Raw genomic sequence first — 12,212 nt, forward strand, 5'->3', positions numbered from 1 at the left:
TGACCTCTGACTCCAAAGCCCGGGCTCTTTCCACTGAGCCACGCTGCTTCTCTATAAAATGGGGATTAAGCCCCCCATGGGACGACCACCTGTATATATGTATATATTTTTGTATGTATTTATTACTCTATTTATTCATTTATTTTATTTGTACATATTTATTCTATTTATTTTATTTTGTTAATATGTTTTGTTTTGTTCTCTGTCTCCCCCTTCTAGACTGTGAGCCCACTGTTGGGTAGGGACCGTCTCTATATGTTGCCAACCTGTACTTCCCAAGCGCTTAGTCCAGCGCTCTGCACACAGTAAGCGCTCAATAAATACGACTGAATGAATGAACGACCAGATCACTTTGTAACCTCCCCAGCACTTAGAACAGTGCTTTGCACATAGTAACGCTTAAGAAATGCCATCATTATTACTATTATTACTCTCCCAAGTACTTAGTAAAGGGCTCCGCGCAAGTGCTTGGAAAGTACAATTCGGCAATAAGGAGAGACAATCCCTGCCCACACCGGGTTTACAGTCTAGAAGGGGGGAGACAGGCATCAAAACAAGTAAACAGGCATCAATATAAATAAATAGAATTATAGATAGATACGCATCAAAACAAGTAAACAGGCATCAATATAAATAAAATCAATCAAGCAATCATATTTATTGAGCGCTTACTATGTGCAGAGCACTGTACTAAGTGCTTGGGAAGTACAAATTGGCAACATATAGAGACAGTCCCTACCCAACATTGGGTTCACAGTCTAAAAGGGGGAGACAGAGAAAAAAAAAAATTATAGATATATACACATCAAAACAAACAGGCAGCACAGTAATAAATGCCATCATTATCATCATTACTATTACTGTGTGCACTAAACGTTTGAGAGAGTACAGCAGACATTCCCTGCACACAACAGGCTTATAGAAGGGGAGACAGCCGTTCACATAAAGTACAGACATGGACATAAGTGCTGTGGGGCTTGGGAGAGAGGAGAGTTAATAAAGGGAACAAGTCAGGATGATGCAGAAGGGAGTGGGAAAAGAGGAAGTGAGGGCTTAGTCGAGGAAGGCCTCTTGGAGGAGGTGTGCCTTCAATAAGGCTCTGAAGGAGGGGAGAGTGATGGAAAGGGAGGGTGTTCCAGACCAGACGCAGGATGTGGGCAAGAAGTTGGCAGGGAGATGGACGAGAGTGAGGTACAGTGAGAAGGCTGTCGTTAGAGGAGCAAAGTATGCGGGCTGGGTGATAATAAGAGAGTAGTGAGGTGAGGTACGAGGAGACAAGGTGATTGAGTGCTTTAAAACCAACGGTGAAGAGTTTCTGTTTGAAGAGGCGGTGGACAGATGGTGGGCAACCTTTGGAGGCTCCTGAGGAGCGGGGAAACGTGGACCAAACATTTGTGCAGAAAAATGACCCCGGGCAGCGGAGTGAAGTGTGATCCAGAGTGGGGAGAGACAGAAGGCTGGGAGGTCAGCAAGGAGGCTGATGGGGTAACCAAGCGGGATTCATTCGATCGTATTTATTGAGCGCTTACTGTGTGCAGAGCACCGTACTAAGCGCCTGGGAAGTCCAAGTTGGCAACATCTAGAGACGGTCCCTACCCAACAGCGGGCTCACGGTCTAGAAGGGGGAGACAGACAACAAAACATATTAACAGAATAGAATAGAATAGGACAAGGGCGTGGATTAACATAGCAGCGGTTTGCATGGAGAGGACAGAACAGATTTAGCGATGTTGTGAAGGTGTGACTTTGGGCAAGTCACTTCACTTCTCTGGGTCTCAGTTACCTCATCTGTCAAATGGGGATGAAGACTGTGAGCCCCCACCCGGGGGACAACCTGATCCCCTTGTAACCTCCCCAGCGCTTAGAACAGTGCATATTGCACATAGTAAGCGCTTAATAAATGCCATTATTATTATTATTGAATGGACAGATTTAGTGATAGATTGAATGTGTGGGTTGAATGAGAGAGAGGACCCAAGGAGCCCCATGTAGGATAGAGACTGTGTCCAACCCGATTAGCTTGTATCTTCCCCAGCACTTAATACCACGCCTGGCACACAGTAAGCACTTAAATACCACAATTATTATTGTTATTACTAAGCCCTTGGGAAAACACAATACAAATTAGAGCCTCCACCTTGGGCTATGCTGCTTTTTTCCCCCAACATCCTCCTCCAGCTTGTTTCTGACATCCTGTTTGATGGCAAAACAAAGAGAAAGTTGGGCTCGTGCTTTGGGGGAGAGCCCACGCCGCCCGACAGGCGTCTGAAGAGCGTGGGTCTCGCCGGGGATCCCCCTCAGCAGAGATTCCCTCAGGGAATTCTTCCCGGATTCTGGGAGACGTGTCGCTCACCCTCCCCATCCTCCCAACCTCCCAACCTCGCAAACCCACGCTTTTTCCTTGGCAGGGAACCCAAGAAGGAGGCTCCCGTGGCCATCAATGGCCACATCGGAGAAAGCTAGTCCCACTGGACCCTAGGGGACTAGAAATCAATCAATCACATTTACCGAGCGCTTACTATGTGCTTATTGTGTGGACAGTAGAACGGGGTTGGTAGACACGTTCCCTGCCCGCAACAAGCTTACGGTCTAGAGGGGGAGAGACACATTAATAGAAATAAATGAATTATAGGTGTGTACTTAAGTGCTGTGGGGCTGAGGGAGGGGGTGATTACAGGGTGCTATTCTATTTATTTTCTTTTGTAAGTATGTTTGGTTTTGTTCTCTGTCTCCCCCTTTTAGACTGTGAGCCCGCTGTTGGGTAGGGACTGTCTCTAGATGTTGCCAGTTTGTACTTCCCAAGGGCTTAGTACAGTGCTCTGCACACGGTAAGCGCTCAATAAATACGATTGACGATGACGATGATGAAAGAGAAAATGAGAACTCAGTCAGGAAAGGCCTCTTGGAGGAGATGTGCCCCTCAGGGGGATGGGGGACGGGGGAAGAGGGAAGCACGTAACTAGTAACTAAAAAAACCCCAAACCCCACTCAGCCAAGTCTCCCAGGTCTGCCAGTGACACCAAGATAATAATAATAATAATAATGATGGCATTTATTAAGCGCTTACTATGTGCAGAGCCTTCCCTTCCCCACAGCACCTGTATATATGTATATAAGTTTGTACATATTTATTACTCTATTTTACTTGTACATATCTATTCTATTTATTTTATTTTGTTAATTTTGTTTATTTTGTTCTCTGTCTCCCCCTTCTAGACTGTGGAGCCCACTGTTGGGTAGGGACCGTCTCTATATGTTGCCAACTTGTACTTGCCAAGCGCTTAGTACAGTGCTCTGCACACAGTAAGCGCTCAATAAATATGATTGATTGATTCTAAGCGCTGGGGGGGAGGGATAAAAGGTGATCAAGTTGTCCCCCATGGGGCTCACAGTCTTCATCCCCATTTTACAGATGAGGTCACTGAGGGTCAGAGAAGTGAAGTGACTTGCCCAAGATCACACAGCAGATATGTGGCAGAGTCGGGATTCGAACCCATGACCTCTGACTCCAAAGCCCGGGCTCTTTCCACTGAGCCACGCTGCTTCTCTAGAGGCTTAGCCTCTTGGCTAAGGATCTCTCAGCCATGCATTTATCCAAAGTTCCCAGCCCCCCAACTCCATCCCTCCGTAGTACTGACGATGTTTATCGCGCACCAGCTAGATGCGGTACACTGTCCTGGGAGCTTGGAATTCCGATAATAATAATAATAATAATAATAATAATGGTAGCATTTATTAAATGCTTACTACGTGCAAAGCACTGTTCTAAGCGCTGGGGAGGTTACAAGATGATCAGGTTGTCCCACGGGGGGCTCACAGTCTTAATCCCCATTTTACAGATGAGGTCACTGAGGCCCAGAGAAGTGAAGTGACTTGCCTAAAGTCACACAGCCGACAATTGGCAGAGCCGGGATTTGAACCCATGACCTCTGACTCCAAAGCCCGGGCTCTTTCCACTGAGCCACGCTGCTTCGATACCCGCTAGGATTTTCCAGGAGAGGAACTGAGCGCCAGGAATTACAAGCAGTGTGAACTAGTGGAAAGAAAGTGGGCCTAGGAGTCGGAGGGCCTGGCTTCCTAATCCCGGCTCCGCCACTCCCCTGCTGTGTGACCTCGGGCAAATCACTTCACTTCTCTGGGCCTCAGTTCCCTCATCTGTAAAATGGGGATTAAATCCTCCTCCCTCTGGTTTATTCGGTGAGCCCCATGTGGGGCAGGGACCGTGTCCAACCTGATTATCTTGTATCTACCCAAGACTCAATGAACGAATAAACAGTGCCAGGGACATATTAAACACTTAAGTACCATCCCAAAAAAAAAAAAAAAAGTAACTCCCGGGGCCTCGCCATTTTCTTGCGGAAGATTCATGTCTCCCTTCCCCCACTGGGCCCCTGAGGGGTGGATCATCAATCATCAATCGTATTTATTGAGCGCTTACTGTGTGCAGAGCACTGTACTAAGCGCTTGGGAAGTCCAAGTTGGCAACATATAGAGGCAGTCCCTACCCAACAGTGGGCTCACAGTCTAAAAGTGGACCGTGGATGGGTCCAGGGGGGATTTTAACTGACCCTTGAACCATTCTTTCTCCAGGGAAATGAATAAACGACTTACAGAGGAACAAGCCAAGAAGACGTACGATCGAGCCATCAAGTTAGAGCAGGAATTCGGAGAATATTTTACAGGTATGGCGGGGGGCATATCAGGGTGGCTGTCGGGTCTGGGGGAGGCCCTCCAGGGGCTTGCCCTTTGACCTGGCAGGTGGTGTGGCCGTGAAACATTCATTCAATCATATTTACTGAGCGCTTACAGTGTGCTTGTACCTATCTATTCTATTTATTTTATTTTGTTAGTATGTTTGGTTTTGTTCTCTGTCTCCCCCTTTTAGACTGTGAGCCCACTGTTGGGTAGGGACCGTCTCTATATGTTGCCAACCTGTACTTCCCAAGCGCTTAGTACAGTGCTCTGCACACAGTAAGCGCTCAATAAATACAATTGATTGCAGAGCACTGTACTAAGCACTTGGGAAATACAGGTTGGTCCCTACCCAACAGCGGGCTCACAGTCTAGAAGGGGGAGGCGGACAACAAGACATGTAGACAGGTGTCAAAATCGTCAGAACAAATGGAATTACAGCTAGATGCACATCATTAACAAAATAAATAGTAAATATGTACAAGTAATAGAGTAATAAATCTGTACAAATATATTCAGTCGCATTTATTCAATCGTATTTATTGAGCGCTTACTGTGTGCAGGGCACTGTACTAAGCACTTGGGAAGTACAGGTTGGTCCCTACCCAACAGCGGGCTCACGGTCTAGAAGGGGGAGGCGGACAACAAAACATGTAGACAGGTGTCAAAATCGTCACAACAAACGGAATTAAAGCTATATGCACATCATTAACAAAATAAATAGTAAATATGTACAAGTAATAGAGTAATAAATCTGTACAAATATATATACAGGTGCTGTGGGGAGGGGAGAGCGGGAGGGATGGGAAGGAGGAGAGGAAAAAGGGGGCTTGAGCTATTCCCTGTGACAACCTCTGCTGCTCTATGCCTCGGGCTCACAACAGTGCTGTGCACACACTAAGCACTCAATAAATACGATTGAATGAATGAATAAGCGCTCAATAAATACGAGTGAATGAATGAATGACTAGCCCTCACACTTATGCTGTAGTTAAACTTGTAGACTACGGCGATGGCAAATCCAATTTCCCTGTTAGAATGAGGGTACATAGGAGTAGTGGGCGTAGGGGGGAGGCTTGGCTCCAGATACAATTTTTGCATCAGATAAAACATTAAATAAAGGGAGTGATAACAGTTCTGAGCGCCTGCTGAAAGCAGGGCACTGTGCTAAGCAGTTGGGACCTACTTTCACTTGGGTCGGAGAAGCCTGGCTGGAGAAGGTGGGATTTTAGGAGGGCTTGAAGATGGGAAGGGTTGAGGGTTTGAGGCGAAAACACTAATGATGATGGGGAGAATTCGGTTAAGCATGGTGGAGTCAGAAGGCAGAAGGTGTCTAATTTAGGATCTAATAAGAAGCAGCATTCATTCATTCATTCGGTCGTATTTATTGAGCGCTTACTGTGTGCAGAGCACCGGACTAAGCGCTTGGGAGGTACAAGTTGGCAACATATAGAGACGGTCCCTACCCTGCAGCGGGCTCACAGTCTAGAAGGGGGAGACAGAGAACAAAACCAAACATATTAACAAAACAAAATAAATAGAATAAATATGTACAAATTAGAGTTACATAAATACATAAATAAATAAATAAATAAATAAATGAATGAATAAATAAATAAATAAATAAATAAATAAATAGTTACATAAATACATAAGCAGCAGCAACGTAGCCTAGTGGATAGAGCGTGGGCATGGGAGACAGAAGGACCTGGCTTCTAATCCCGGTTCCGCCGTTTGCTGCGTGACCTTGGGCAAGCCACTTCACTTCCCTGAGCCTCAGTTACCCCATCTGTAAAATGGGGATTCAAGACCGTGAGCTCCAGGAGGGACACGAACTGTGTCCACCCTGATTAGCTTTTATCTACCCAACACTTAGAAGAGTGCCTGGCCCTTAGTACGCGCTTAACCAATTCCATTAAAAAATAATAATGACCATGGCATTTTTTTAAGTACTTTCCATGTGCCAAGCCGGGATAGATACAATCAATCAATCAATCGTATTTATTGAGCGCTTACTATGTGCAGAGCACTGTACTAAGCGCTTGGGAAGCACAAATTGGCAACATATAGAGACAGTCCCTACCCAACAGTGGGCTCACAGTCTAAAAGGGGGAGACAGAGAACAAAACCAAACATACTAACAAAATAAAATAAATAGAATAGATATGTACAAATAAAATAGAGTAATAAATATGTACAAACATATATACATATATACAAGCCAATCAGGTTGGATGCAGGTCTTGCCCCACATGGAACTCACAGACTAGGTAGAAGGAAAACAATTTTACAGATGAGGGAGCAGAGGCAGAGGGAAGTTAAGTGACTTTGCCCAAGCAGCAGAAAAGTGGGAGAGATGGGATTAGGACTCAGGTCCTCCGATTCCCAAGCCCGTGCTCTTTCCACTAGGTCAGTGCTGTCCCTGTAAAATAGGAGAATGACGACGTACCCTCCGGGGACGTCGTGAGGATAAAGTAAAAGTGAGAGATTCCGGATTCCAAGGTTTAGCATTAGGGCCCCTGACCGCTGAGAAACAGGCCGTGACCCGCGCACGTTTCCGTTGCAGCTATCGTTCAAGGGGAAACTTTAGAAGACATATATAACCAATGCAAACTCGTCATCGAAGAACAATCAGGGCCCTTCATCTGGATCCCCTCCAAGGAGAAGTTATAAAGTAGGTCCCGTGCCTCCGACTTCCCGCAGGAGCATAACTAGAAGAATATATCATACTCTACTCCTCGGAGGCTTTTCTGTTTCTGTTGCATTTACGTTCTTGCGGTCAATGTGAATTTTTATGAATGTATGACACAAAAGGGGGGGGAAGCCAAGAGGGGCGCTGGGGGGGGGTCGGGGGGTGGAGACGAGGTCCCGCCGCTCTCCGGCGGGCTCTTGGGTACGGACCAGAGGCCCCAGCTGCGATCTCTGCCCTCCAAGGTGCCCCCTCCCCTCACTCCTTCCCCCCCCCCCACCTCCTTCCTCCTCCTCCCACCCGCCACCCTCCGTGTTCCCGGCTGAGCTCTGCGTGTTGATTGCTTTTCAGAAAAGTTCTCAGCTCTTGAACCTCACCAAGCTTCTCACGACACGTGTGTAATTGGCACCCTTCGAATTCCGTAACTATGCACACATCCTTTGATTTCTTACGGGAGAAGAGAGGAGGAGGAGGGAAGGAGGGAAAATAAAAATCAAGATTCCCCCTCCCAGAGAGGCCGCTCCTGCAGGAAACCGTGCCCGGAGGGTTGCTGTAATTGGCATGAGGAACGGGCGAACCTCTCCCGGCGTCCCCGAGGGCGGGGGGGTTTCCGTGAACTGGCACGGGGGGGTGGCACCTGGAAAGAGCTCGAAGAACCCCGATCGCCCGCCCTGCCGTGACTAGGGGGAGAGAGGGAATAATTTATAAAATAAATATGCTAATGTATAGAAACTGATTTCTACAGGTGAAAAAATGATTTAGGCGCTCTTTTGTAAAGACGGATGAATGGAGCGACCGAGTGAGCTCAGTAAGCCGTACAATCCGGTTAATCAGCGTTGCACTAACCCGTTTCTCGCCATCCATTCTGTGCCAACTTTGGCACACCTTACCCTTCCTGGAAAGCCACACCGACTCTTCTTCCCGAGTGCCTGTGCTTTTGCTCGTGATCTTTCTCCCCGCCTCCCCGTCTCTCCCTCTCTCTCTCGTCCCTGCCCGTGATAAGTTTCTACAGACATCCTCTCTGGAAGGCCTGCTGCCCTATCTGGCGGAGGGAGACCGTGCCAACGACCCCCAGGGCCGTCCGAGGGAGGCCTTGTCTGCGTCGGAGTCCCAATCTTTAGGCGGGACGCGCCGGGCCCTCGTTGGTTCCTGAAAGCCCCCGCGCTAATCCGCCTCACCTCTCTCCCGCCCAGGGAGCTCGGACAGCAGGGGCTGGGGACGATTCCGGTGGGAATCGTCTAGATCCGCGCCATCTCTCTGAGGAAGGGACGGGGGCCCGCTCCGAGGACGGTACACTGCCCGGGAGTCTCCCAGTCAAACCACGGGGAGGGTCCTCTGAGACACTTTGAGCCGGGCGCCCTGCCTTTCTTAGGGCCGGACTTGGACCAAGTTTTATAAGCCAGCTCCCCCCGCTGCTCACCGACCCCGAGGGAGTTTCAAATCCCAAGCGAACGATTGGGGCGGCCCCGCGCGCCCCTGCCCTCCTCCCCTTCCCCCTTCCCCGGTCGGTCAGGGGTCCACACCGCATCCATCACCATCGCTAGAAAGCCGCGGGTTGGCATTTGCACCGGCCCAACGTGCAGCCTTATTTCCGTGGTATTTCCCGACCGGGCAGGCCCACCCCTGCCCCACTGTGCATCGGAGCCGCGGCCAGGGCGGGCCCACTTGGGGCCGGAGCGGGCGGCTCGCCCGCTCGGGGGGGTCCAGGAGGACCCTCGCGGTCCCTTTTTCCGAGAAACCGGCTCGGCTCTTAAGTACCACCTGCTCGCCTGGCGGCAGAGGCCGAACGTAGAGGCCTCCAAAGGTGGGCCGCGCGTCCCCCTGGAGCCCGGAGGCTCCCTTGGCAAACACAAGGGCTAGAACCGCATTCTTTAACTCCCCGAAACCTCAGCCCAGCCGGGTCTGAGAGCTGCTCCCGCCTCGGGCCGACGCCCCCCTCTCCGCGGTGCTTCCCGGAGGCTCCCGGATTGACCGGCGCGCTCCGCTCCCGCCGCGTCGCCCAGGCAACCGTGCCCTGCTTCTTGGTCTTGTCGCCCCGCGCATGTGCCCCCTCCCTCCCCGGATGCCCACCTTGGCCGGTCGCCGTGCTCTTGGGTCGCGCGCTGGGCTCCGCGGTCTCTGCCAGGGCGAGCCCATCCGCCTCTCCCCGCCCTCGCTTAACTCCCGGCACGTGCTCTTGGTTTTCTCCGTCCGGACGCTTCCGGCTTCGGGTGGGCACCGATTTTTTGACAGATTACGTACGTGTGGACGTAGAGAGACGAATAGGTGCAGTTCTAGAAACGGATCGTCAGCGGAACAGGTGAGAGGGTCTTCCCCTTAAGATCCGCCGCTCCGTTCACATTGTCGACTTGAAGTTTCTGCGCGAGTCTGGACCTCCCCGTTGCCCGCAGGCTGCCCTTCCGTGCCCCCCTTCCCTCCTCCCTCCCCTGGACGATCTGTGGATTTTGCAGCAATTCTGACCCAGGTGGAACAGGTGCAAAGGCCCGTCGCCTCCCCGTCCCCGTCGCGTTCGGAGCCGCAGGTCAGACTGGTGCTAACACCGCGGACCGCGAGGGCAGCCTCGGCCGACTCCCCGGGCCCGACCGGAGGCCGGGCCCATTCGGAGGGTGCCAGTCCGGGCCACCGGTGCTATTTCCCGGGCTCTGGCACAGCGTGGGGGCACCACTGGAGCGGGGTGGGGGAAAGGGTGGGTCTAAATTCAACCAAAAAACCCCCCCGACGGATCTTCCCGAGCTCCGCCCCCCCCCCCCCACAAAGACACACCTAAATGTTCTGCTCCCCCCGTTCGTGCGGGATGTACCTTTTACCCACTTGTGCCCGCCCCCATCTTTCCCTGGAGTGAGCACCTGTGGGTCCCCACCTCGCCCCCGCCAAATTCAATCCTTCCTGTCTTAGTATCCCACGTGAATTATTTATTATCACTGAGCCAGTGAGAGGGTCAGTCTTCCCCCGCCCTCTCCTCCCCTCCCCACCCCCAGGCAGGCCAACTCCTGGGGGGCCAGGGGTCTCTTCTTCCATCCCAGGGGTGTCAGCCCTCCGAGAGACGCCCCTCGCCCTGAGGTCATCAAAGCTCCCCCGGGAAAGGAGCAGAGCCGGCTCCAAAGTGCCGGCGAGTGCCTCGGACAGCTGACCCCTCCACCCCAGAGCCCGGAGCCCTTCTTCTCCAGAATCCAACCGGCCTGGAGCCGTCGGGGGCCTCCCACCCCACGGAGGCAGCGGGGAACCCCGGGTTTCCCGCGGTCAGGATTCCGGGGGAAAAGTGAGAGCCGTTGACCAGCCCGGCCCTTGGGAGCCTCCGAACCGGAGCCCTGTGACGACCCGATTCCCGACAGGACCTTTCCCCACCCCTCGGCTCTCTATTTCACCGGACAACTTAGAAGTTAGCCGGGGAGGGTCACCGGAGAGATTGGGAGCACAGAAGCGAAAACGGCGATGTCTGTGGATGCCGGGTCTCGGGCGGCTGTTCCGACGGGGAACCGAGCGCGCGTTCTTATATATATGTATATGGTATAATACATATACCGTATATATATATATATATATTCCTACGCGTGCGGACCAAGGCGAATCTATGCGTACGAACCTGTAAATACCCTGCCTCACTTGAACTTAGGCTTAGGAGAGACTTGTTGTACGGTATGTGGGAGCCTACTGAGGCACAGAGGGAGCCCCCCCAGAGCAAGCCGAGGGGGCTGACGTTAGGCTCCCCCTTCTAGACTGTAAGCCCACTGTTGGGTAGGGACTGTCTATATGTTGCCAACTTGGACTTCCCAAGCGCTTAGGACAGTGCTCCGCACACAATGAATGAATGAATGAACGAATGAGGCAGCGACGACCGAAGGGGCAGAGCCCAGAAGACACAGATAAGACATCCCAAGTGATCACCAAACAGTCCTGGGAACTCCCAAGGGAACCGCTTTCCCCTCCCAAAACCATCTCCCCTCACCCCCCGCCGCCCCCCGACCCCCTTCCCCTCGATGCTTTCAGGTTATGATTTGGTGTTATCCTCCCTTTCAATCTGATGGTCTGAAACTCTCGGAGGGCGACGGCTGCTTTATTTATGACCCGTCGGACGGCGTGCTTTCTCGTGGACCGCTACAGCTCGGGGGGGCTCGGCGGCTCGGCCGGAGCTTACGGACGCCGCCTCACAGCCCGCGTTCGCTCCCGTTAAGTGTAAATAGCTGACCCGCCCGTACCGTTGGTGTAAAGGAATAAAGCACACACAATTACGAAATGGAAAGTGTATATTTCACACTAGCTGTGTCCTCGCATATTTATTCCGTCCCGGGCTTTTTTTTTCGGCTGTGACTCCCGTTGTAAATGCTTGATAGCGTGTTTATAAATATATGTCCTGAATTTTATGATCGAATAGATGAATATTAAAACATTTTTACACTTTATAGCCCATGGTTTCTTCCCAAGGCAGAATTTTGTCTTCTTTCCGGCCCCGCCCTGAGAAGGAGGGCCGCCTCGCCTCAGACCACCGGGCGCTAGACTGGGCCTTGGGAAAGGGGGGAAGGAACGAGACGGGCACTTTTCCTTTCAATCGTACTTATTGAGCGCTTACTATGTGCAGAGCACTGTACTAACCTTATATTGCTTCCAGGAAGAGGGGGTTCAAAGATGAGGCTAATGCCATTAGGCTCCTCTACTCCGCTCGGCGACCGCAGAGGAGGTGAAAGGTGGGAGATGTCGGGAGGGACCGCCAAGCTGGAGGAAGGGGACCCTTCCCAAACGGGAAAAAAGGGCTGGCCTGGCCAACTTGGAACTCTTCTCATCATCAATCGTATTTATTGAGCACTTACTGTGTGCAGAGCACTGTACTAAGCTC

General features: G+C 51.3%; 1 protein-coding gene across 8 annotated transcripts in view; it reads left to right on the top strand.

Moving 5' to 3' along the window:
* The window catches only part of DLG2 (discs large MAGUK scaffold protein 2), a 793,095-nt gene extending 785,578 nt beyond the window's left edge, over positions 1 to 7,517 (top strand). For 6 of the 8 annotated variants that reach the window (XM_038761626.1, XM_038761629.1, XM_038761631.1 and 3 more), the window contains 2 exons: positions 4,591 to 4,682; positions 7,259 to 7,365. In XM_038761626.1, coding sequence (XP_038617554.1) covers positions 4,591 to 4,682; positions 7,259 to 7,365 — 199 coding nt within the window. Of the gene's footprint in view, positions 1 to 4,590; positions 4,683 to 7,258 lie in introns of all 8 variants that reach the window. The other 2 variants (XM_038761625.1, XM_038761632.1) reach the window with 1 other exon arrangement.
* Positions 7,518 to 12,212: the final 4,695 nt, after the last annotated feature.

This window comes from Tachyglossus aculeatus, chromosome 20 (genome assembly GCF_015852505.1).
Source record: "Tachyglossus aculeatus isolate mTacAcu1 chromosome 20, mTacAcu1.pri, whole genome shotgun sequence".
In the NCBI taxonomy this organism is placed as follows: domain Eukaryota; kingdom Metazoa; phylum Chordata; class Mammalia; order Monotremata; family Tachyglossidae; genus Tachyglossus; species Tachyglossus aculeatus.